General features: G+C 53.7%; 4 protein-coding genes and 1 non-coding gene across 5 annotated transcripts; 4 read left to right on the plus strand and 1 right to left on the minus strand.

Moving 5' to 3' along the window:
- Nucleotides 1-55: 55 nt before the first annotated feature.
- On the plus strand, nucleotides 56-9,669 carry BDP55DRAFT_714080 (uncharacterized protein; the record flags this gene model as incomplete). The annotated part of the gene is made up of 10 exons (XM_060578261.1): nucleotides 56-565; nucleotides 693-753; nucleotides 818-909; nucleotides 1,029-1,254; nucleotides 1,310-1,636; nucleotides 1,694-4,478; nucleotides 4,539-4,759; nucleotides 4,831-7,809; nucleotides 7,872-7,992; nucleotides 8,052-9,669. 10 exons carry the CDS (start codon nucleotides 56-58, stop codon nucleotides 9,604-9,606), a joined length of 8,877 nt encoding a protein of 2,958 aa, XP_060431468.1. The 3' UTR covers nucleotides 9,607-9,669.
- Nucleotides 9,670-10,226: 557 nt separating this feature from the next.
- BDP55DRAFT_t125 lies at nucleotides 10,227-10,319 on the plus strand. Its single transcript has one exon. It is a non-coding gene; the product is annotated as a tRNA-Trp (tRNA).
- An 857-nt stretch (nucleotides 10,320-11,176) lies between these two features.
- BDP55DRAFT_549108 (uncharacterized protein) lies at nucleotides 11,177-14,370 on the minus strand (the record flags this gene model as incomplete). The annotated part of the gene is made up of 4 exons (XM_060568902.1): nucleotides 11,177-11,716; nucleotides 11,767-13,471; nucleotides 13,525-13,973; nucleotides 14,032-14,370. 4 exons carry the CDS (start codon nucleotides 14,368-14,370, stop codon nucleotides 11,177-11,179), a joined length of 3,033 nt encoding a protein of 1,010 aa, XP_060431469.1.
- A 1,260-nt stretch (nucleotides 14,371-15,630) lies between these two features.
- Nucleotides 15,631-16,539, plus strand: BDP55DRAFT_727176 (optic atrophy 3-like protein; the record flags this gene model as incomplete). Its single annotated transcript, XM_060579259.1, has 2 exons — nucleotides 15,631-15,696; nucleotides 15,787-16,539. 2 exons carry the CDS (start codon nucleotides 15,631-15,633, stop codon nucleotides 16,537-16,539), a joined length of 819 nt encoding a protein of 272 aa, XP_060431470.1.
- A 421-nt stretch (nucleotides 16,540-16,960) lies between these two features.
- On the plus strand, nucleotides 16,961-17,878 carry BDP55DRAFT_727177 (uncharacterized protein; the record flags this gene model as incomplete). Its single annotated transcript, XM_060579260.1, has 3 exons — nucleotides 16,961-17,063; nucleotides 17,164-17,386; nucleotides 17,512-17,878. 3 exons carry the CDS (start codon nucleotides 16,961-16,963, stop codon nucleotides 17,876-17,878), a joined length of 693 nt encoding a protein of 230 aa, XP_060431471.1.
- Nucleotides 17,879-21,754: the final 3,876 nt, after the last annotated feature.

Below are 21,754 nucleotides of genomic sequence, written 5' to 3' on the forward strand. Positions count from 1 at the left end.
CGAAATATTCATCCAAGTCCCTCATTCCGGCTTCTTCCCTACCATCATCAGCGTCATGTCGCCGAACGAGCCTATTGTTGTCGTTGGAAGTGCATGCCGGTTTCCGGGCGGTGTTGATAGCCCAGCAAAGCTATGGGAACTCCTGAAAGAACCCAAGGACTTGCAATCTGAGGTCCCAAAGGAGAGATTCAACATCGACGCATTCTACCATCACAATGGCTCTCATCATGGGAGGACCAACGCCCGCCACGGATACTTTCTCGATGAGACACCTCGGGCCTTTGATGCGTCATTCTTCAACATCCAAGCCGGCGAGGCAGAGAGCATAGATCCGCAGCAGCGGTTGCTCCTGGAAACCACCTATGATGCTGTAGCCGCGGCTGGATACGGACTACACGATCTTCGCGGGTCTGATACCGCAGTTTACGTCGGCTTGATGACCCACGACTTTGAGCTCGTCAAAGTAAACGACATAAGCTACAGCCCAACGTATTTCGCAACGGGTGCCGCCACGAGTATCGCGTCGAACCGTTTATCGTACTTCTTCGACTGGCATGGTCCAAGTGTAAGCTAGACACCCAGTGAAATCCACAGCTGCTACGTCAATGTCTTCCAGCTGATCATAGTCATAGATGACCATTGATACTGCGTGCAGTTCCTCTTTAGTTGCTGTGCATCTTGCGGTGCAACAGCTGAGGAACGGATCGAGCAAGACAGCTATCGCAGCTGGCTCCAACTTGATATTATCTCCAAGTATGTACACTCCCTTTCCTGAAAGTGAAGTGACTCGGCAAGGCTAATACTACATCTTTCATAGTGAATTACATCACGGAGAGCAAGTTGAACATGCTTTCACCCACGGGTAGATCCCGAATGTGGGATGCTGCAGCCGATGGGTACGCTAGAGGTGTAAGTCTCGTCCTCCACTGCCTGTCGTATAATATGGCCTATGAGACCATCATTGCGGACTATGAGATTGGCTCGATAATCGGACTTAGACTAACCAAATCCTCGATGTCTTTAAATAGGAAGGTGTCGCCACTGTGGTTCTCAAGAGGCTGAGCCAAGCGCTTCTTGATGGCGACTCTATTGAATGTGTCATCCGTGAAACCGGCATCAATCAAGACGGACGCACAACAGGCATTACGATGCCGAGCCATGTTGCTCAGGAGACTCTCATTCGCGAGACGTATGCTCGGGCTGGTTTAGATGTTGCGCAAGCCGAAAATCGCTGCCAATTCTTCGAAGCTCATGGTAAGTTCTAAGCATGAGTGTGGATTTGGGACCTTTGCTTATTCTCGACTCACAGGAACTGGAACGCCAGCGGGTGATCCTCAGGAAGCTGAAGCAATCTCGAAAGCTTTCTTTAGCGGCCAGGACAGTCCAGACAGCGAGCGTTTGCTTGTCGGAAGTCTCAAGACTGTCATTGGCCACACTGAGGGCACTGCTGGTATTGCCGGGTTGTTAAAGGCCTCACTTGCCGTACAGAACGGCGTTATTCCTCCCAACTTGCTGTTTGAAAACCTGAGTCCCAAGGTTGCGCCCTTCTACAAGAACCTTTATATTACGAGAGAGGCTCAGCCATGGCCAGAACTCAAGCCTGGCCAACCGCGGAGAGCAAGTGTTAACTCGTTCGGTAAGTTCTTCAGTGACGCCAGTTCTAGGCATCCCGAACAACGCTAATAAAGGAAAGGCTTCGGTGGCACCAATGCCCACGCCATTGTTGAGGAGTACAAGCCCTCTGCTTCGATCTCGAAAACGACGTCGACGCCAGAGTCTCGAATTATTTCAGCAGCATATGCACTGCCCCTCGTACTTTCTGCCAAGTCAGAGCGTTCGTTAAAGAGCCTGGTGAAGCAAACTGCTCAGTTCATCAAGTCGAACCCGGATACCGATATGCTCGATCTCTTCTGGACGCTCCTTTGCAAGCGAGCCATTCTGCCTTACCGCCAAACTGTCGTCGGATCTTCTAGGGAAACTATCACTCTGGCCTTGGAAAACGCCATCTCGGAGAACGCCAGCTTAGAGCCCAACTTGCGCTCCTTCACCACCAGCCAGGAGAAGCCTCGTCTCCTGGGTGTGTTTACTGGCCAGGGTGCTCAATGGCCTGGCATGTTGAGATCGCTCATCTCAGCAATTCCTCGTGTTCGCGACATCGTAGCTGAGCTTGATCACTCACTTCAGACGTTGCCCGCCGAATATCGCCCTTCTTGGACTTTGTATGAGCAGTTCTTGCTCGAGGACGAGGCCTCCAATGTTAGTACAGCCAGCTTTTCGCAACCACTCTGCTGTGCTGTACAGATCGTTTTGGTGCGGCTACTTGCAGCTGCTGGTGTTGAGTTCACCACGATAATTGGTCACAGCTCAGGCGAAATAGCTTGTGCCTTCGCTGGAGGCTTCATCAGCGCCTCGCAGGCCATCCGAATCGCTTACCTCCGTGGGCTCACATCTAAGCACGCTAGCTCTCCTAACGGAGGTGAGGGAGGCATGCTTGCGGCCGGTACTTCACTAGAAGATGCGCAGGAGCTCTGCGAATTAGAGATGTTCCAAGGCCGTATCAGCGTTGCTGCCAGTAACTCGCCAGACAGTACTACCATTTCCGGTGATGCCGATGCTATTGCCGAACTGCAGACTATCTTGGAGGATGAGTCCAAGTTTGTCCGCATGCTCAAGGTCGATAAGGCTTATCACTCACACCACATGATCCCTTGTTCGTCGCACTACATCAAGGCTTTGATCGACTGTGACTGCGATGTCGCTGATGGGGCCGGTTCCTCGGTGGCGTGGTACTCCTCTGTGCACCAAAACAGACGCATGAAGGCAAGCGATGTCACCGCCGAGTACTGGAATGACAACTTGGTCTCTCCTGTCCGTTTCATGCAGGCTGTTGAAGCCGCCGCCATCGAGCACAAATCACTCGGTGCTGCCATTGAGGTGGGCTGCCACCCAGCCCTAAAGGCACCCTGCCTGGCGACCCTCAAGACCGTTCTCTCGGAAGACATGCCTTACACTGGCTGCATGCAGCGTGGTTCCGATAATGTCCAAGCTTTTGCCAGTGCAGTTGGGTATCTTTGGGAACGTCTGGATCTCGGTGCAGTCGATCCTGACAGATTCATATCCAAAGTACTCGCACCAGGTAAGAGTCTTCGGAGCCTGTCAAAGGCCCTGCCACAGTACCCCTGGGACCACAGCCGAACTCATTGGAACGAGACACGTGCAATCAAGGCCCATCTACACGGATCCAGGCCTCACCTCTTGTTGGGCTCCTTATCGCCCTCAAGCACCGGTTCTTCATCGCAGTGGCACAATACTGTACGGCCTAGGGACCATGAGTGGCTGCAAGGTCACGCGCTCCAAGGCCAGGCCGTTTTCCCCGCGGCCGGATATATCGTTATGGCCATGGAAGCTGCTCTCCAGATGGCCGGTGGACGTTCAGTTAAGCTCCTCGAGGTGCTCGATATGAGCATCGATAAAGCTGTTACTTTCGAGGATGAGAACAGCCCGTCAGAACTCATCGTCGCGGTAGACACCCTTGTCTCTCAGCCAGACCAGATCAAGCTCGGCTTCACGATTGACTCGTGTCTTGCCAAAGAGTCCAAGCCGTCAACGTCTGCTACGGGTCAGCTCGTAGTCACATTCGGGGACTCTTCGTCAAACGTCCTACCACCCGCGAATGAGGACCCCCCACACCTTACCACTGTCAACATCAAGAACTTTTACCGTGAATTGGATGAGCTTGGTTTCGATTACAGCAAGGACTATCGCTGCATTTACAACCTTGGGCGCGCTGATGCGAAGGCCACTGGCGTCATGGCCTTCCCGCGTCTGGATGATGGGTCTCGTCCCATTGTGCTGCATCCAGCTTCTATGGACCTGGCATTCCAAACTATCATGGGTGCCTATTCCGCCCCTGGAGACAAGCGCCTAAGGTCTATTTATGTGCCTGTTCACATTGATCGTATCAGTCTTGTCCCCGCGCTCTGTGCTTCTGTTGCAGAATCTGATTCGGCTCCCGTCGTTCACTTCAACACGGCGAACACTTACGACAAGGGTGACGTTTTGGCCGGAGATGCCACGGTCTTCTCCTCGGGCGACGACAAGCAGGTTCTCTACCGCATTGAGAACTTGCTTTTGCAGCCACTATCCAAGCCTTCCGAGGCCGAAGACCACAAAGCCTTCACCAAGACGGTATGGGGTCCCTTGAAGCCCCAGGCCCTCCTCGACAATCCGGACCTCTGGGCTACTAAGCAGGATAAGCAGGTGATTCCCATCATTGAGCGTATCTGCTACTTCTACATGAAGGAATTTGTCAGCCAGCTCACAGAAGAAGACCGCGCAAACGCTACGCTGCCTCACCAGAGATACATCTACTGGAATGAGCACGTTTCGGCCAAGGTGAAGGAGGGAATCTGGCACGAGTGGTATGATCCATCTTGGGAGTCAGACACGCGCGAACAGATCGAACAATTGGTCATAGAGTAAGTTCCGAACAATCCTCTAGTTTCGGCGCTGATCGTTGCTAACCACACATGCTGCAGGAACTCCTACCACCCTCACGTCAAAATGGCCAAGAGAGTGAGCGAGAACACTCTCTCAACGATTCGCGAGAAGAGCAATCCGTTCTTGTGGATGGACCACGACGGATTGCTGACAGAGTTTTACACGAGCTACTTGACTAGCGGCCCAGGTTGGCTGTATGGCCAGGAACTTGTCAGCCAGCTCTGCCATCGTTACCAGACGATGGACATCCTTGAAATTGGTAAGTTCAATCTTGAAGACCTACTACTGTCATGATTCTGTCATTTCCTTGCTAACGGTCCTTACCTACAGGTGGCGGCACCGCTTCGGCAACGAAGTACATCTTGGACATCCCGCAGCTGGGCTTCAACAGCTACACCTTCACCGACATTTCTCCAGCGTTTTTCGAGAAGGCCCAAGAGCATTTCTCAGCACACGAGGACCGTATGATCTTCCAGAAGCTAGACATCACGAAGAAGCCTGAAGAGCAAGGTTTCAAGCCGCACTCGTACGACATGATCATCGCCTCCTCTGTTCTTCATGCCACCCCGAAGCTGGCAGAGACAATGACAAATGTGCGGTCTCTTCTGAAGCCCGGCGGCCATGTCGTTCTGCTTGAGGCTACTCACCGAGATCACACTCGTGTCGGCTACCTGTTCGGTCTGTTCCCGGATTGGTGGGCTGGAATCGATGAGGGCCGTGATCTGGACCCCTTTGCGGACATCAACCAGTGGGATGCCATCTTCAAGCAAACCGGGTTCTCTGGTGTCGACACCCGCACACTGGATCGACATGGCAATCTTTTCCCCAACACTCTTTTCTGCACACATGCGGTCAACACAAAGGTCGCGCGACTTGACACGCCGCTTCCTGTCCCTCCCACCGACAAAGCACTCTCCCAGGTAGTTGTGATTGGCGGAGGCTCGGCGAAATCGGCTCGAATCCTGGAGGAGGTCCGGCAGACGTTGCCCGGTCGGGAGATTATTTCTCTCAAGCGGATTGAAGATGTTCTCCAGTCTGCCATCCCCCCCAAGTCGACGTTCCTTGTCCTTTCGGAGCTCGATCATGAGACCTTCTCTGGCATTGATGAGGTCAGATTTAGTGCCATCAAGTCCCTCCTGGAGCTCGCCGGCACGATTCTCTGGCTCACTGAGAATGCATGGATCGAGAACCCCTACCAGGCCATGACAGCTGGCATGCTTCGATCGGCTCGTCTCGAGTACCCCGCCACCCACAACCAATCGCTGGACGTCGACGATGCTGAGAAGCTGGATGCCCAATTTGTAGTCGAGCAACTTCTTCGCCTCGAGGAGCCTTCCGGATCAAAGGAAGACATTCTGTGGACACTGGAGCCAGAGGTGTACGTTTCCAAGTCCCGTGCCTACATTCCCCGCATCAAGCACGATATCGAGAGGAATAACCGTCTCAACTCGAAGCGTCGTGCCATCACAGCCCCAGTTGACTCTCGTCAGACGCCCGTAACTCTGCTGGCGTCCAGCGATACTCTGCATTTGGAATCATCAGAGACTTTTGGAGCAGATTCCTCTGCGGAGGCAGACCTGGAAGTCAAGGTAGACTTCTCACTCGGAAACGCTGTTCGTGTAGGCGATCTCGGATTCTGGTACCTCCTGCAGGGTACCATTGTTGGCACGGACAAGGCAGTCATTGCCCTTTCGACTACCAACGCGTCTATCGTTCATGTTTATTCCAGGCATGCCTTTGTTCTCCCAACATCCGAGGGCGTCGCTGAGAGTGCGTCTACCCTGCTTTCGACTGCGGCGAGGCTCGTCGCTCAGAGAGTCTTCGATGGCATCGCTTCCGGCGCGTTGGTTCTCGTTATGGAGCCGCCAAGCTTCTGCGTTGAAGCCATCATCGAGGCAGGGAAGAGCAGGAAAGTGCAGGTTCACCTCGCGACAACGAGCGCCTCCTTGTCTTCCTCGCTACCATGGATCAGGCTGCACTCACTCGAGACCGATGCAGGAATCAGAAAGGCTCTGCCAGTAAACCTCTCCGCCTATTATAATTTCTCGGACGAGAAGAGCGCCATCAACAGCTTGGGCTCTCGAGTGGCCAGCCTTCTGCCGTCCGTTTGCCTCAGGTTCAGCCGGGGTCATATTTTCCAGAGCTCTGCCGAATCCATCTCTTCTCTTGAGCAAGATGCACTCCAACGACCATTGGTGGAGGAGGCGGTTCTCGCGGCTGCAGCAGAGGTGCCACAAACCACTGCATTTTCTGAAGCCGATGATGAGTCTATCGTGAGATCAGCCCGCAGCATTACTGGCCTGAAGGATGCGCTTGCTACCTCTACTATAATCGACTGGAGAACCGAGACACGTGTAGCCGCGCGAGTCCGTGCTGTTGACTCCGGTAAGCTATTCTCCCTCGACAAAACCTACCTCCTCTTAGGTCTTGCCGGATCTCTGGGTCGATCTTTGGCTCGCTGGCTCATCACGCACGGTGCCCACCATGTCGTGATCTCCAGCCGTAACCCCGAGACCCCTGACCCGAAATGGCTGGCAGAGATCGAGAACTTGGGCGGCATCATCACCGTTCTGTCCATCGACGTCTCTAAGGAAGCCTCCATCGATGCTGGGCTCGCACAGATTCGACAGACGCTGCCACCTATCGGCGGTATCGCGTATGGTCCGTTGGTACTCCACGATGCTCTCCTAGCGAGCATGGACCTTTCAATGATGAATGTGCCCGTCAACTCCAAGGTCGTCGGAGCGCAGATCTTGCATGAACGCTTCTCGAGCCAGGCCAAGAACCCCCTTGACTTCTTCGTCATGTTCTCGTCTGTTGCGACGGTCGGAGGCAACCCGGGCCAGGCCAACTACACAGCTGCGAACTCGTACCTCCAAGCCCTCGCCCAGAAGCGTCATGCTCAGGGGCTCCCCGCATCGACGATTGCAATTGGCGCCGTCATCGGTGTCGGATTCCTGTCGCGTACCGGGAGAGAGGAGGAGTTTAAGCTCGCGTCTGACACTGACACGATCTCTGAAGACGAGTTCCTTACCCTGTTTGCGGAGGCGGTTGTCTCAGGACGGCGAACACCAGCCTCTCAGCCGGTGGCCATTACGGACATATCCGACCTTGAGGTGATCACCGGTATTCCCGAGTTCAGCGCGCGCCATAAGGATACCGTCAAGTTTTATGACGACCCCCGATTTGGAAACCTCAAGGTTCCCGAGAGTCGCGCCAATACGGAAGGCGCTTCAGGGGCCAAGAGCTCTGTCAAGGAGCAGCTGCTGAAGGCAAGGACGTTGGATGAGGTTCGCGATATCATTGTTGGTAAGAGTCTCTCTGATAAAGCAAGGAACTGGAGTACAATCAGGTGCTAACTTGACCAATAGATGGCTTGTCGCAGAAGATGCGCGGCATCCTGCATATCCCCGCCGATGAGAAGGTCAATGCTACGACACCGTTGATTGACCAGGGCGTGGACTCGCTCGGTGCAATCACTGTCGGATCATGGTGAGTATCTTTTCGCTTCCATTAGGCTGAGGATGCGATGGCTGACGTGCGATGTCCAGGTTTTCCAAGACACTTATGATTGATATTCCGCTGCTGAGAGTTGTCAGCGGTGCCTCAATCGCTGAACTTGCAGAGGAGGCCGCAGGTCGACTCTCGAGAGCCGCCACCCCCTTGATCGAATCCGCCGATGGCATCGTCAGCAGCGAAGATGATAGCCGCAGCGGTAGCGATTCGCCCATTGACACGTCGGATGCCACATCGATCTCAGACTTGCGAGGTGACGGAGTCGTCTTGGATGATAAGGCCGCCGCCTCGCGCCAGATCCCCTTATCTCTCACCCAGGAACACTCGTGGAAACTCCTTCGGCAACTGTCCAGCGAGCCAACCATCTTCCACAACACTATCGGGGTGTTCATGAAGGGATCCGTAGACCTGGAGCGACTTGAGAAGGCGCTGAACAAGTCCCTCCGCCGGCATGAGATCTTCCGCACATCATTCTTGCCTGAAGGAGAGCAGGTCATCCTGCCTACCCCAGTCACCCGCGTGCGCTATGTCGAGGTCAGCGATAGGCCCGCAGCAGAGGAGGCATATAAGCAGTTGGAGAATGAAGAGTACGATCTTGCCGCAGGCGAAGGCCTCAAGATCGTCGACTTCCACTGGGCCCAGGACAAGCATCTGTTCGTCATCGGCTACCACCGCCTGGTAGGCGACGGCTCGACAACGCAGAACTTCCTCGACGAGGTTGGCCAGCTATACGACGGCGCCCAACTTTCTGCGCCGCCACAATACTCCAGCTTCGCCGCGCGGCAGCGATCCGACGTCCAAAGCGGCCAGATGGACGCCGACATCGCGTACTGGACCTCCATGTACAAGACCCTCCCCGAGGTCCTCCCAGTCCTGTCGCTCCCCAGTGCCCAGAAGCAACGAGACGCAAGCAACCGCGTCGCCTGGAAGCAGCACGTCGGCACCCTACGCCTAAGCGCAATCCTGGCCTTCCGCATCCGCGAGCGCTGCAAGAAGCTCAAGGGCGTGACGCCCATGCACTTTTATCTCGCGGCCTACCACCTGCTCCTCGCGCGCCTCTCGGCAGCAGAGGACGTGGCCATCGGCATCGCCGACACCAACCGCGCCAGCATCCAGGACGTCTCGACCATGGGTTTCTTCGCCAACCTGCTCCCCGTCCGTCTGGCGCCCTTCGAGCCTGCGCAGACTTTCGCCGACGAACTCGAAGCCGTCAAGGAGCGCCTGCGGCAAGCGATGCAGCACGCCCGTGTCCCATACGGCATCACGCTCGATCGCCTCGGCCTCGCGTCCTCGTCCGCGGAGCTGCCACACGCGCCGCTGTTCCAGGCCGTCTTCGACTACAGGCAAGGTGCGGCGGAGACCGGGCGCCTCGGTGGTGCTTCTTTTACCGAGATTTGGGCTTCGCGCGAGCGCACGCCGCACGATGTTGTCCTGGAGATGTCGGACGACCCGGCCAAGGAGCCGCTTGTCACAGTCAAGCTGCAGAGCTATCTGTACGGGGAAGAGGATCCGAAGGCGTTCTTGAGTGCTTATGAGGCGATTTTGACTAGCTTCTCTGACAATACGAAGCTAGCGGTCGCCAAGGATTGAGGAGTGTGTTGGTGGTCTATTAAATGAAGTTCTCGGCTTTGGAGGCCTGATAGAGATCAATGCTATGTCTTCTTTCTTGTTTTAACAATCCCTGCATGAATCGAGTCGTGAGATTCTATGAAGACCTTTGATCTAACTCTGATTTGAAGAAGCTGGGCCGTGTCCGATTCGCGAATCCAGCATGCGTCTGACAAGCTGTCTGACTTGCTTGTTGAACTCATCGACATTGAGACTTCAGTCCATGTCGGGCTAAGCTGAGACCGCGTCGACATACACAACTCCCGCCATGGTGTGGCTTCAGTCAGCACACAGCCCAAAGTGCAGTAATCGTTCACCTAGAAATAGCCAAAATCGGGCAACGGCAATTGCAATATTGCAAATGACTCTCTTGTTGTCAAGACTGAAGCCAACTTCCAAGATCCATGTCTCCCCATACCTATAAGCCCGCATATCCCCCCCAACTCCACAAGCGCAATCTCACCTTACCCGAAAGAGGGCTTCCGTCTCCGCAACTTTGCAGAATTGCGCACGGGAAAAAAGGCCACATTTGCAAGACTTCATAATCAGATTCTCAATCTCGGCCACCAATCATCCTTGCATCCTAGGATACAGGTGATGCAGGCCCTCTGGCGCAACGGTAGCGCGTTCGACTCCAGATTGAAATATCTCGAGATGTCATCGAAAGGTTATCTGTTCAAATCAGGTGGGGGTCACTCTCTTTTGCTCGCTGTGAAGCTATTCGCAGAGGTTGTCTTTTTACTGTAGTTGATGAAGGTTTTGGCGATGGTGGTGTGAGTGAGAGAAAAGAGCTGGGCTTTTTCGTTTTTTTTTGTTTTTTTTTACCTGGGAGACATGCGGGGAAAATTGGGCTTGCAAAGGAGTTATATTTTTGTTCGGCTTGTCCAAACGCCCAGAAAGGAAACCAATCTGTGTCAGGTTCGTAGTAGGACGTATCAACTAGACCTTCAGCAGAGGGGGTTTGGCTCGAAGTGTTTCTGACGAATTGTGGTTTTCTCTGCTGCAGGCAAGCCCCTTTCATTTACCCAAGTTCTTTCATTCTCATTTCGGGCTGATTTCGGGGAAAACGGCTGTGTCCCGTGTGACGTTCGACATACAGGGAGAAGAAATCGCGATGTGGGCTCTTCCTGTCCTTGCTCCCCTCAAGAGTAGACGACCGATGTTCATCGCCTAGTCTAAGATGTGAAGAAGGCCACAATGGCAGTAGGCTACCTATGGAGAGAACTGCCTAGACGGATGAATAATGGAAACAACGCCTCACGTACGTCCATCTCTGTGAGAGAAAAATATCATAGAACAAGTTCGGATATATACTCCTAACACTTTATTATACTCCCAAGACGCCGTTGCTATGTCTGCAAAGACCTTTAAACTCCAAGTATGCCCAACAATGCCATCTCCCCTCGTGGCGACCATGGCGTGATCTCGTGAGCGCCACCCGGGCTGGCCGGGCTAGCTGAAATATAATAAACCATAACATGCGTAACAATGCAGAGTCCGCTCTCGCTCCTGAATTGCACAAAACTCCATCACCACCGAGAAATTCGGTCCTTCAGTGGCGTCGTCTCTTGGATTCGTCAATCTCCTCACCCATTTCCATAGGATTGGCAGGATCAATGTAGGCCGACAGCCTAGTATCACCCCACCGAGCACCAACAGTTACCCAGACACCCTTGATAAAGCTGTTGCCCATGACGGTCTCGCGGTGGCCTCCCCAGCGCAGTCTGTGGTCACGGTCCATAGAACTGTTACCCAAACCGCCATTTGTGACCCATTCCTTGATTGCGTTCTTGATGAATTCGATCTTGTGACGGAAGTCGTTAGCGACGGGTATTCTCTGCAATTCGGTTGGAATCTCCGGACGCCGTCGTGATGTCGTGGCCGTGCGAGTAGAACGGGCCGCCGAGGGCTTGGTCTGGAAGTTCAACAACGTCTGCAGGGGATAGGACAGCATGGCCCTCTCGTCGAGAGCGGCAGCGCCCAGGCTACCAGTAGTTGCAAGGTTCTGCGCCGCGTCCATGGGAAGGTGCCAGAAGTGACACCAGGTTCCTGCGGCGTTCAGAACGATCTTGGTGTGATCAGGGAAGTTGAACTAATACTTTGTTAGCTACGTCACGTTACTGATGTGCGACCTAAGCTTACCTGAAGATGACCGTCGCCAAAGACCCAGCAGCCAACATCGCCAAAGCGTTGGTAGAATGTGACCAGATCAGAAGGCTGAGAGTTGTTGACAGACAGTTCCATCGGCCGAATTACAGTCTCCTCGGCAGGGACCGGCTCGTCTCTGCCATAGGCAATCATGTAGTTGGCAAACTTTTTCCAGAGAATGACGCGTTCTCGCTTTCTGTGTTCATAGACGTCCTTTCCAGGGTTCAGCTTTCCGGGAGTTCCGTCTTCGTAGACCGGCACGCGGAACTGCTTCGAGGAGACAGAGACTCGAGTGAGACCTGTCTCGCCGTTGTTCTCGTAGAAGTGGATGTCTTGCTTGGGCGGCAATGGTTGATGTCTCTCGGGATACGAGTCGTCGTGACGTCGCTCAATGTGTCGCTCCGCATCACGCACAAGCATGCAAGCCGAAGGCAGTGTCAGAGTCTTGCTGGCCTCGGTCGTAGGAATATCCCTCAAAATGCATCCTACACCGCCATCATTCAAGATATAGCCGAGACCAAATTTGTTGGTGTAGTCGACCCACTTCACGACTACATTGGGATGAGGCGGGGTGGTGTCCTTGGATGAGATGATGGCCATAGTTCGAGCGTTGAGAGCGCGCTCCAACTCTGTCTGCAGCCTGCGAAGTCTCTCAAGAATGACATCCGGCTTCGAGCCTGCTACCGGCTCCGCAGGTTCTGTTGGGCTAAAAAGCGATGCTCTCTCGTTTTGGTCGGAAGAGATCTTGAGGTTCTCTAACAGCCCCGTCATGGTGACTGTGGCTTGGCTTGAAGACTGGGACGACATGGCCTGGGACGACATGGCTTGAGTGGGCAGAGCGCCTACCGACTGTGATGTCGGAAGTGGTGTCCTTCGCGCACTAGACTTCCTCAATGGAGCTTCCGCAAGCTGGTTCGTCCGAGACTCGGGCGCACTATGCTGTCTAACAGATCTCGGGCGAGGTGCCTCTGCAGGTTGAAGAGGTTGGACGGGGACTTCCGGAGGTGGTCGGGGTCTAGAAGAAATGGTAGAGCTGGCCATCGGCGGCGGTCGGTTCTGTGCTCTTTGTTGGGCCGCAAAACTTTGAGGAGGTTGGCGCAACAGGCCTGTCGGCGCCGTTTGCGAAGTTGTCATTTGAGACTCTGAGGCCGCGTCAGGGCGCGAAGACGTGGAGGCAGCAAGCGCGCGAGCGTGTCGCTTCTCGCGAAGCCAATCGTCGAATGGTCTGTAGACAACGTCCTCTCCCAGGGGGATCAGGGGAGTCAACCCAGACTTCTCCTCAGCGGCCATTTCCTTCCACGTTTGGGTGTGAACGACCTGCACCGGTGTCCAGGGACCAACACCGCAATCTCTGCACATGTCCTCCATGTTTCTCTTTGTGACCGCCTGCAACTGAGCACTCATGCGGTTGGTGTAGAATTCGGATCCATCGGGAGGCAAAGTGAGGAGTCTGGTCGTAATATCGGCCTCAACGGGGAAGTAGCCGCAAGTGAAAAAGGGATGCTGAACAATGATGTCTGGATCGGGTCTCATATCCGCGTCCTCGAGCATAGTGGCTACACAGTCCTTGGCCTCCTCGCTGATGTACTTTTGCGACGTCTCCGGGTTCGGCCATTCGTAGTCTCGTTCTCTCGCTCGGCGATAGATTTCTTCGGTGCTGGTTGATTGGAAGGGCGGCTTGGATGTCAACATGGCAAACCTGTTTCAGTTAATAACGACCACGGAGACATATTGAGTTTGAAGAATACTGACATGATGATGCCCAAACTCCAGATGTCCACCTGGTGGTCATGGCCCTTCTTTCCCTTTTGGAGAATTTCGGGGGCGATGTAATTGGGTGTGCCGCACAGAGTTGTCCTTCTTATGGTCTGCATATCGCGGCCGGTAACAAGCAAGGCAGCCAGTCCAAAGTCGCCAACCTTGGCGTTCATTCGGTGGTCGAGGAAGATGTTACCCATCTTCAGATCTCGGTGGATGATACCTTTTCCATGCATGTACTTGATGGCTCCGGCGACTTGCACTGAGTAGAAACGAACCTCAGGCTCAGTCAACCCCTTGCGCTTCTTGACCATGTCCATGAGAGAGCCGTTGGTGCAGAGCTCGAGAACAAGGTACATGCAGTCATGGAAAGAGAATGCCCTGAAGAACTGGACAATGTTCTTCTGGTTCATCTTCGAGTGGATCTGGAGTTCGGTTTGGAACTACATGGCGCGTTAGACTTGAGCCTTGAAAATGGGAGTGGAGCTGTGATGGACTGACCTTTTGCATCATCTTGGACGGCATCTGACTCCGCACAATCTTCAGCGCGTACTTCTTGCGTTCCGGCAGAAGGTACCCCTGGTAACACACAGCGAAACCACCCTTGCCGAGCATTCTGCCGACCTGGTAGACGGCTCCATTGGGACGGTCGTTCGCCGGAGGCTCGTCGATACTCGCTGGTGGTACCGGTGGCGGCTCCTTGTCCTTTGCAGCCTTGAGCTGGGCGACAGGCTTCGACGTCTTCATTTCGATGGCCTTGGGCATACGCTGAGCGTTGGCGTCCCTAGGCGACAATGCCTCCAAATCGAGGCCCCCTTTCGCCACTAGTCTATGGGCCATGACTGTGGCCTCGGGCTTTCTGGTAATCGATGCAGTTTTGAGAGGAGTATGACTCTCAAAAGCGACGGGCGCTGAATTGCGAATTCAAGGTCGGCCCAGGGTGGTGGACGGGAAGGGCCTGTTACGGACTTTGGTTAGCACACATGGGGGAATGCGAAAAATGGCAGGAGGTATAGTAAAATTTGCACTGTCGAAGAGTTGGAAAGAGAGACCGGAGTGCAGTCCATGTGCCGTCATACGCATCTTCAAGCGCAAAAGACCACAACCGAGCGGGCAAGGCAAGTAGGAACAACACGGACGAGGGTTGTTTACGTACCAGTCTCACAAAGAGATCATGTGCAGCAAATGCAAATGCTTAAAAAAGACCGAAGCTCGCAAGCAATACAAGAGCGACGGCGAACACACGGCTGCTGACGAGACGAGGACGTCGCAGAGAACTTACCACCTCAGGAAGTCAAGAGTTGTCGGGATGAAGTGCCGTTGAGACGAACGGTAAACTTTTGGTAATGGGGGTGGAGTGAAGGACCGGGTTGGTGTGTACCGCTGCTGTTGACCTTCGCTTCGCGCCGTTGCCTGGGGAACTACGAACTGAAAGCGCTGTGGGGAACAACTAAGACTGGCCGATGTTACTCCACAACGAACCTCTTTCCTTTCCTTTTTGGCAGCCACAGTGACTGCCTTAGGTAAGCACCATCGGATATAGAACAGGACATCTTCCTTTGCGACCTCAACATGTTTGTCATTTGCATGTCTCCGAGGTCTTCGTTTTTTCAGATAGATTTTTCTGGCTACCTTACTCGTTACTCAAGAATAAGGTTCGGCTCCAAAAGTAACTTGGCCAGATGGGCATGCCTCAAGACAGACCAACTTATCATCGGGAGCTTGGGGACCAGCACTCCGGGTGGCCGGGGTCCGCTGGACATGTCGGCTCCGAAGGTGGAAATGAGCGGAATATCAAATCAGCGTCCTCCGACTTGTTCCTCCCCGGGGCCCCTCCAGCAGCCCCAAACGTCGAACATCGACGTCAGCTGCCTAGAATGACTCCGATAAACCCGGAACACCAAGCGTGTTGACATTTCAAAGCACCCAGCTTCTCCAATAGCTTTTTATCTTTTTCGCCTTCAATTGGCCTTTGAATGCTTCAACTGACTGGAAAAACAAACCGCCAAGACGAGGCCAAGCGTAGTAGTACGGAGCTCCCGGAGCTCTCTCCCGACCAACCCTCCCGTCACTCATTCGGTCCTCGACCATAACCCCACCATGGTGCCATTGCCTCTCTTCAAGCTCGCTGCACTCTTTGTGCGACACATTTCCAAATATGGTGCCGTAAGCTGGAAATCTCCTATTCTCTACTTGATGACCTCAGCAATCTTCCATTCCTCCCGGCCCCGAAACTAATCTTGACATCGTGAACAGAACCAAATAAAAGCACAAGCCCACGACCATCCCAAGTTCCGCGCCTTCGCCGCACGTTATGGCCAACACATACATCAACTCAATATGCGCCTATCGGTAGCCCTTCTCCGCAATCCAGACGCCGAGCAACGCGCAAAAGAAAAGGCTGAGGCGGCGACCGTCAAGACGAAAGAACAGGTCGAAAAGGAGGAAGCTAAAGCGCTGAAGGCTAAGCTCGCAGCTGAGAATGCTGATCTTGCGAAATCGAAGGCCGCAGGCTCTATATCGGCCTCCGCAACTCCTACCTTGTCATCCTCCTCTGCCTCCGGCACCAGCAGCGCCAGCAGTAGCACCACTAGTGGTAGCAGTAGCAGCAGCTCGACCAAGGAACGCCCCAGATTCAAGAGCGTCTGGCGACGAAAATTTCGCTCTCTCCCCGAAGCCAAGGCAGTCGACCTCTTTGCCGACGTCATTGGAGACACCTTTATTCTCGGCGTTGCGAGCGCCATCATCCTCTACGAGTACTGGAAGGCGTCCCAGAAACCCGACCAGAACGCGGAGCGCATAAAGGTCCTCGACGCCAAGCTCGAAGAGCTCACCCGCCGCGAGGAGGCACTCTCGCAAAAGGAGGCGGAGCGGACTGAGAGGTATCAGGCGCTCGAGACCGCGCTCAGAGAGCTGAGGGATCCCAAGACCAAGAAGCCTCTGTTGCCAACCCTGCAACTGTTGCCGGCGTCAACGGAGACGCAGACGTCAAGTGCGTCCGCGCCGTAGAGATCTTATATCTCTTTGTTTAGCGGGTAAGAAGTAGGAGAAGGGAGGAGTGAGGAGCGAGGAGCGAGGTTTCTGTACGATTTTCATCATGATACCAATCTAGCGGGCGACAAATGTCTCCGCTCTGTACCAATCTTATACGGGCAGGTGTAAGTCAAAATAGCGAGGAGTTTGGAAGGACTACCTCACTCACGGAAAAGATAGAAGAAAGAAGTTGGCAGGAGTGGTCAGGTAGCTCTTGCCATCTCTAGACCACATACTTGACTCACCTCACATAGAAAGATCCCAAATAACATTCCAAAAACAATTCAAAGACAGTACAAACCATTCCCATTCTTGAATCTCATCCAACGTTATTCTATCGCAAGATCGCATCCAACGTGAGCAAATCAACAAACACTAGCAGTCTTCACCATACAGAATGTCTACAGCCTCTACCGTGGTCTTCTGCTCCTCCCTCCGCCAACGTCCCGAATGGGCACCAGTGATCTCCCTTCTAACAAGCAACACACCGCCCTTCCAAGGTACGGAGAAACACTGAGAAAGCCAGATATACCACACGTTCCTTTTCCTTTCTCTTCTCTTCCACGTTTTCGTTCACTGACAGGAGGAAAAACAACAAAGAAAGCAGATTAAACACACACGACATTGCCCTGCCCATCTCCCAAAACCGGTCCTACCGCGTTATCCTCCTCTCGCCAAAAGACGTTGGCCAACAAGCCACTGAGAAGCGCCTCGAGCGTCTCTACAGCCTTGACGGAGGCCGCAACATCGCCGTCATCTTCCTCATCGGTGAAGTTGTCCATCAGGCTGATGCGATACGGGCTTTCATGGAGTTCAAGATTGAGTAAGTCTTGGGCAGAAGCAAACTGCCATTAGACACCTGCACACAAACACACGTACCAACACCCCTTCATTCCGGGCATGTTTTGCAGTATTGTAAAGAAAACTAACAAGAGTTCTACAATTAAGCCTGATGGAGAAGAAGCTGGACCTACTTGCAGTCCCTCTGACGTCATACATGGAGCTTCCGTCAACGCTTGCGTGTGTCCGGAAGATGCTCGCCGCAGTACTGCCCGCTCTTGAGCCCGTCTTTGGCTCTTCTTCGTTCCTCTCTCTAACCCAAAATCCCTCCATCGCCCTAATCCCGTATATGGCCGGCAGCAACAGGCCCCTCTCAGAACACAGCGCCAACCTTCTCAGCGAAGTAGGCCAGTCCCCACGCGAGATTGCCGCCCTCGCCGGTACAGAGGAGGGCAGGGTGCGAATCCTGGACGTGTTGGGTCCCCAAGACGGCCAAGCCATTCTGGGGTTCCTGGCGCTAGAGAGGTTTGCTTAAATTTGAATATTGGACGTGAGCTCGGGAGGACTGGAGTGGAATTGGAGGTTAAAGAAGCATGGTTAGCCGTTTGAGACCTTGCCGATGCCGTTGACAAGTGGAGAGGAGATGATCATGGTGCGACGATGGGCTATCTTGTTCTTCGGATGGCAGGTCGGTATGCGGTATCTGGCGTCACTTGACGTGTGTATACGACTCTAGGTAGATAGGAGGAATACCGATTTCCTGTGGCAGTTGCTCAGCCCCCTCAACTCGGTATCGCGACCATCTTGGTAAGGATCGTGATAAGGGGGAAATGGGGACTGGAGAAAGGGGATTCGGGGAGGCTGTGTTCCGGGTGCATCACCAAGGGTAGACATGAGACGAGTCAACGAAGAGAAGGGGCTCGGTAGTTGAGCGTCGAGAGGGGATGGATGCTATCACCATTCGAACCTGTGGGGAGGCAGCTTGGACCAGAGACAAGACTCTGACAGCTCCGACGAGCCACCCGAACTAACAATGCACACGGGAAATGGCACAAGAGTGTTGAGACGAGAGAGAGAGAGAGAGAGAGAGGGAAGCTCGGAAGGATGGTGAAGGGAAACGGCTGCCTCTCCCAGAAGGGTACTACTTGACAGGCCGTTCGTGCCGCAGAAAAGACCAGTTGACACTGACAAGCTGACAGCCATGGAACAGAGACGTTTGGAACTCCTGCTAGAAATTTTACCCATCGACGCCTTTTCGTCTCACTAAAAAAGACGGGATGAAAAGGTATGGGAACCCTTCCCGGCATCCGTGCGTGAGCAAGCAGAACGAGGGCTCTGCTCTGAGCCATTCTTGGTTTTCTCTGACGGCTAAGACGGATCATGGCTTGCCCTAGGTGCGTGGCATGTTGCGTGTGATGGGATCTGGGAATGTGTGCCAGGGGAGCAAGAATTGTGAAGCATTTGATGTCGTGGTGTGTGCTTGGGTCTCCCCTTCCCCCTCCTTTCCCGGCTGTGCTGAATAGCCGTGCTGATCAAGGGAAAACCATTATGGGAGCCCTTGTCAGTCTTTTTTCTTATCATTTTCATCCGACGAATATCAGAGGAAAAGAAGAGGGATGAGAGGTGAGAGTGCCTGTCAAATGAGGGGATGATCTGGCATTCTAGCGGAGTGCGATGTTTGATCAGACAGGATCGATCGGGCTTTCAAACGTCGATAGAGGGGAGGGGAGTTGCATCGTGAAGCCTATCCGGTCTTGGCTCTTGATTGATGTGCAACTCTCATATTGAAGCACGCACGTATTGAATCTCTAAAGTCTTGGTTTGCAGTCATTGTCAGTCTGGTTTGTTTCATTTTCCCATTTTTGGTCGTTTATCAATCGTTTTGCCTTGTTGGGAAGCGTCGTCGATCTTGCACAGTCTTGACTCTGTTGGAAAGAGAAGCTCTAGAAGTGTTCTTAGGCCCTGCCCACCTATTCTCATCCTCTTCGCTTTCTGTGCCTCTTGTCCCTCTCTCTCCCTCTCTCTCGCTGACTACAGAGACATTCGAGGTGGGGATTGCCATGTTTCTCCTAGGGTCTGGTTTCTGAGGGAAACCGGGGTGCACACTGGAAGGAGAAGTGGTGGAGGACTGACATGGGGGCACACGTTGTTGTGACTTCAGAACGGCACTCATCACCCGATCCTCGACTCGTGCCCTGCAGAGACCATCACCACACATCCGCACCACATGCCAAAAAAAAAAAAAAAAAAAAAAAAAAAAAAGTGTCGTCGGTGTGTGACCGAATGCTCCGGCAGGGGAGCCCTGAGGTGGACCGGACCAAGGGCGAGGGGGCGGACAATCCCTTATTGCTTCCGTATTGCAGCCATATTGTAGCCGTTATTGCACCCGTATTGCGGTATACTTGGCTGTGATATCGCACCAAAGCTTGTCGACAAGACGCTTAGCTCGGATCGGATCCTGAAAAGATATGCTTATCTGACTGTTGAACTCTGCACGTGTGATGGGCACAAGCTTTGGCTTATCAGTACTGCTAATAATACTAAGAGACAGACAAAGTGCTAAGCGGCGGAGGGGCATCCGTTTGCTTCGTTCTCGCATCCAAGAATTAAAACTAGATGTTTGCCTGCCAACGTCGGTGTAAGCAGCTCTCGGTCGAGTTGATCCGGCGCGGGGAACTGGCGTTAGGTTGCATGGCACGAGCAGATCTCGCCAGCCATTGCCGTGGTGCCATGCTGCCAGAACAATCCGCTCATGGAGTATCTATTTCTGGCTCGGATATCGGTGAGCTAACAGTACATCCAGGGTGGAATTGAACCAATTGACCGCCTTTCAAGGGTTCAATTGTTCAAATCGACAGTCCAGCCTCCGGCATCCAGTCGTGCCCAGTGTGAAGCGAAATCAATAATGCTGTGATTGATGCCAGGCGGTTGCAGTAGCACAAGTGACGACTCCTCCTTCAATCGGAAGCAACAGCTCTGCTGGTTGGTCAGGCCGCAAAAGAGGGTGGGCCGCGGCCATGTGGGTTCCTGCGAGGGGAACCAATGAGCCGCGCCGCTGAACCGCCCTTCTAAATAGAGTTGAACACACCTCATTGTCAGCGGCGGGTTTTCCCCCTTCCTCTGTTCTCGGTAATGCTTTTATTTTTAGTCTTGATCGAACAGAACTGCGTTCGATGCAGCGGAGCGAGTGGGCGGGATGTGCAGCAAGTCTCATCGGTGAGAGAGATTACAGACTTGCACATTTGACATTGACCAAGAGTCAAATAAGACCATGCAGGCCAGCCACTTGTCTGCCGAGGCGACCTCGATATGAGCAGTTTTCTCGCCATGCTGCTGGGGTCCTCTTGGCCATACCTAGACTATCGATTCGAATCGTCACAACCCAGCAGTCGTGACGACGCTGAATCAGGCAAGTAACGAGTATAGCAAGTTGCTATTATCGGAGAGCACGCAGCATGCAGTCTACCGTGCTCGACCCAGAAGCACGTCCACACATGCGTCTCTAGAGACGTAGGTGACACACAAGGATTCGTTGCCCACGCCAAAGCCGTTGATACCGAGGATTCCTCTGGTGCAGGACTGGCGGCGAGAGGCTGATACCGTGGCGCACCACACTGCAACTCCGAGCAGCCAAGGTGAGGGGAAAGAGAACGACTTGCACAATGGCACTAAAGGCCCTTCACGCGGACGCCAAAGCTTTAGTGTCTTGTCTCGAACGGTCGATCGGAGCTGTCAGCATCGACTCTCGGGCACTTGCCGCAGAAAGCTGACGATGCCAGCCAATGTGCCAGCTTATCTCGGCGCTTTGAGAACAACGGCTTTACATCCCAAAAGGATCATCTGAAGAGTCAGGAACGCTCGGTCTTATTGCGCCGATGACGGGGTAAGCCAGCAAGACGCCCAGACTTGAGCGTCACTGGTAGCGGGAGCAAAGCCGCCTTCCAAAATGCAAGCTTGTGCCCTTCTCCTTCGCGGCTTTAAGGTTCTGTCGACAGGGGTTGCTTGACAGGTTCTGATGGCAACGTCACAAACCCTAGTGTGGTCTGTCCTCAGTCTGAAGTGCAGCGTTCATCCTCAATGCTTCGAGTCGTCTGTTGATCGGGTCAAGAAGACGTCGACTAGACTCAGCAGGGGCCTGCTCCATGAGACGGGAGACGTTGAGGAGGCATGCGTTCATGCGGGTTTAGAGGTTTGCTGAATAGGACGACACCACCGTCTTTCCTCGGTTGTCTTCCGCGCCGTTAGCTGGCAGCCATAGTAAGGCTTCGTTCGGTTCAGCAAACAGTCTTTCCGAGAATGGCAGTGGGGCTCTGTGGTTGGGTATATCATATGGCATGTCGGTCGGCCGGTCAAAGAAGTCATGGAACCTGCAGTCGTCGGGTTTCGATTGATGATTCTCCATCAGCTGCTG

Source organism: Colletotrichum godetiae, assembly GCF_030913485.1.
Source record: "Colletotrichum godetiae strain CBS 193.32 chromosome Unknown BDP55scaffold_14, whole genome shotgun sequence".
Taxonomy (NCBI): domain Eukaryota; kingdom Fungi; phylum Ascomycota; class Sordariomycetes; order Glomerellales; family Glomerellaceae; genus Colletotrichum; species Colletotrichum godetiae.